The 2357-nt window shown below is 56.1% G+C and overlaps 1 protein-coding gene across 2 annotated transcripts in view; it reads left to right on the top strand.

The window, feature by feature from the left end:
- Positions 1 to 853: 853 nt before the first annotated feature.
- The window catches only part of LOC123051792 (BTB/POZ and MATH domain-containing protein 1), a 6068-nt gene continuing 4564 nt past the window's right edge, over positions 854 to 2357 (top strand). For both annotated transcript variants that reach the window (XM_044474770.1, XM_044474769.1), the window contains exon 1: positions 854 to 1443. In XM_044474770.1, the coding sequence (XP_044330705.1) occupies positions 968 to 1443 (476 nt within the window). In that variant the 5' untranslated portion in view covers positions 854 to 967. The remainder of the gene's footprint in view (positions 1444 to 2357) is intronic.

The raw sequence follows: 2357 nt of genomic DNA, 5'->3' as shown, positions 1-2357 counted from the left end.
TTTTACTGTTGGGCCATAGAACACTAGCCACAGGCTATTTCTTTCATTTTGGCCATGTCCAGCCTGCCCAGAGTTTTGCTTCAAGCTCCGCCAATGATCTAAACGCCGAAAAATGTCGAAGAAACGACCTGCGCCATGGATCGAAAGACGGCCAATCCCATGGTAGGCCCTAACTGTCGTGGGTAAAATCTGTCAGTAAAAGATGTATGAGAACGAGGCTTGATCTAACAAGAGGCAGGTGGGCGACAGAAGATGTATACAGGTCCAGGCCCTTGTGCGGTGGAGGTAAAAAAACTTATATTTAATATTTAGGAACGGAGGGAGTGCTACAGTATTTGCAAGCACTGGCGAATGCACGGTACGGCGACCCTGCACACCGAAGCTACTGTGACGAGTCCATGGCTTTTTTCCGGACGGTACACACATCCAATTCGAACTAGATTTGCTTTTCAATGCCAGGTGCATGCAACCCCAGCTCATCAGAAAACTCAACTTTACCAACGGTTACCCCTATCTACCCCCATGCGGCAGCAATAACTGACGCCCCGACCCAGCCTTTTGTTTTTTCGAGTGAATGACCGCCCCGTCGCAGCCTGAAAAGTCCTCCGCGCACCACGGGTCCACAGCCGGCTCGGGCCGGGACCACCAGCCACCCGAGCCAGCCAGCCCAGTCGGCAAGCCCCACAAGGCACCCCTGCCGTCTGACCCGTCTGACCGGCTGCCCCCCACCCGATTTATCATCGCCCACCCAACCCCAACCAAGAAGACCAGACCACAACCCAAAACCAAACACCACCACCACCTCCTCCCCCATCTCCTCCGTCACCCCTCCCCTCCCCGCCCCCCCAAATCCACCACCGCCGGCCCCGCCCCCCGCGGCCGCCGCACCGCAAATCCGGCGCCCCCGCGCCCCGATCCGCCCGATCCGCGCCGGATCCCCTCCCCCCACCGCGGGCACCCGCCGCAGATGGGCGTCGGCCGCACCAGCCGCGGCGGGCCCTCGACCGCGGGCCGGCCCTACTTCCCGCCGATCTCCGCGGCGCCGGCCGCCTCCTCCCCCTCCCCGCCGTCCCCGCCGGCGCCCCCCGTCGAGACAGCCTCCACCTCCGTCACCAAGACCGTCAACGGGTCGCACCACTTCAAGATCGCCGGCTACTCGCTCGCCAAGGGGATCGGGGTCGGCAAGTACATCGCCTCCGAGTCCTTCACCGTCGGCGGCTTCGAGTGGGCCATCTACTTCTACCCCGACGGCAAGAGCGCCGAGGACGGCGCCGCCTACGTCTCGCTCTTCATCGCGCTCGCCAGCGAGGGCACCGACGTGCGCGCGCTCTTCGAGCTCACGCTCGTCGACCAGAGCGGCAAGGGCCAGGACAAGGTGCACACCCACTTCGGGCGGTCGCTTGAGGGCGGGCCCTACACGCTCAAGTACCGGGGCAGCATGTGGTCAGTCCCCTTGGCTTGCGCTATAGAACTTTTATGATCGGACTGCATAGGTCACCAGATGGATACTGCGCTTTTCATTGCTGTTTGCAGAACTAGAGTCGTTTATTTCAGTTGGGATGGATAATATTGGACAGTATTCTCGAGTAGGAATTGGCAAGTTCTTAGGTTTGGCGGTGGCAATTAGGTCTGCGGCAATTTGGGAGATATATATGCAGATGGGAGCGGCTTTAGGTTTAGTAGTAGTCAGTTTGCGTTTAGGGTGTTTCTAAAGCAAATGCGTTAGAAATGAATCTAGTATTGCATGGTATTAGGAGGCCCTGTCGCAGCATGCATGCATAGGTCACCAGATGGATACTGTGCTTTTCATTGTTGTTTAGAGAATTAAAGTCGTTATTTCAGTTGGAATGGATAATATTGGACAATATTCTTGGCTAGGAATTGGCAAGTTGTTAGGTCTGGTGGTGGCAAATAGTTCTGTGGCAATTTGGGAGATTTATATGCAGATTGGGGCTGCTTCAGGTTTAGTGTAATCAGTTGCGTTTAGACTGTTTGTGATGCAAATGCGTTAAAGGTGAACCGTAGTACTGCATGGTATTAGGAGGCGCTGTTGCGGCATGCATGCACACACCGGTGCCCCGTAGTTGTCCTTGTGCTCACGGGATCAAATCACAAGTTCTTAGGTTTGGTGGTGGCAATTAGGTCTGCGGCAATTTGGGAGATTTATATGCAGATGGGAGCTGCTTTGGGTTTAGTAGTCATTTTGCGTTTAGGGTGTTTCTAATGCAAATGCATTAGAAGCGAACCTAGTATTGCATGGTATTAGGAGGCGCTGTCGCGGCATGCATGCACACACCGGTGCCCCAGCGTCACCCTCGTGGTCGTCGGATCAAATCACAAGTGGGCAGTGCGGCGCT

The sequence above is a fragment of the Triticum aestivum genome, chromosome 2D (genome assembly GCF_018294505.1).
Source record: "Triticum aestivum cultivar Chinese Spring chromosome 2D, IWGSC CS RefSeq v2.1, whole genome shotgun sequence".
Taxonomy (NCBI): Eukaryota; Viridiplantae; Streptophyta; class Magnoliopsida; order Poales; family Poaceae; genus Triticum; species Triticum aestivum.
The sequence above is the reverse complement of the archived record's forward strand: the minus strand, read 5'-3'. Positions and strand labels throughout refer to the sequence as shown.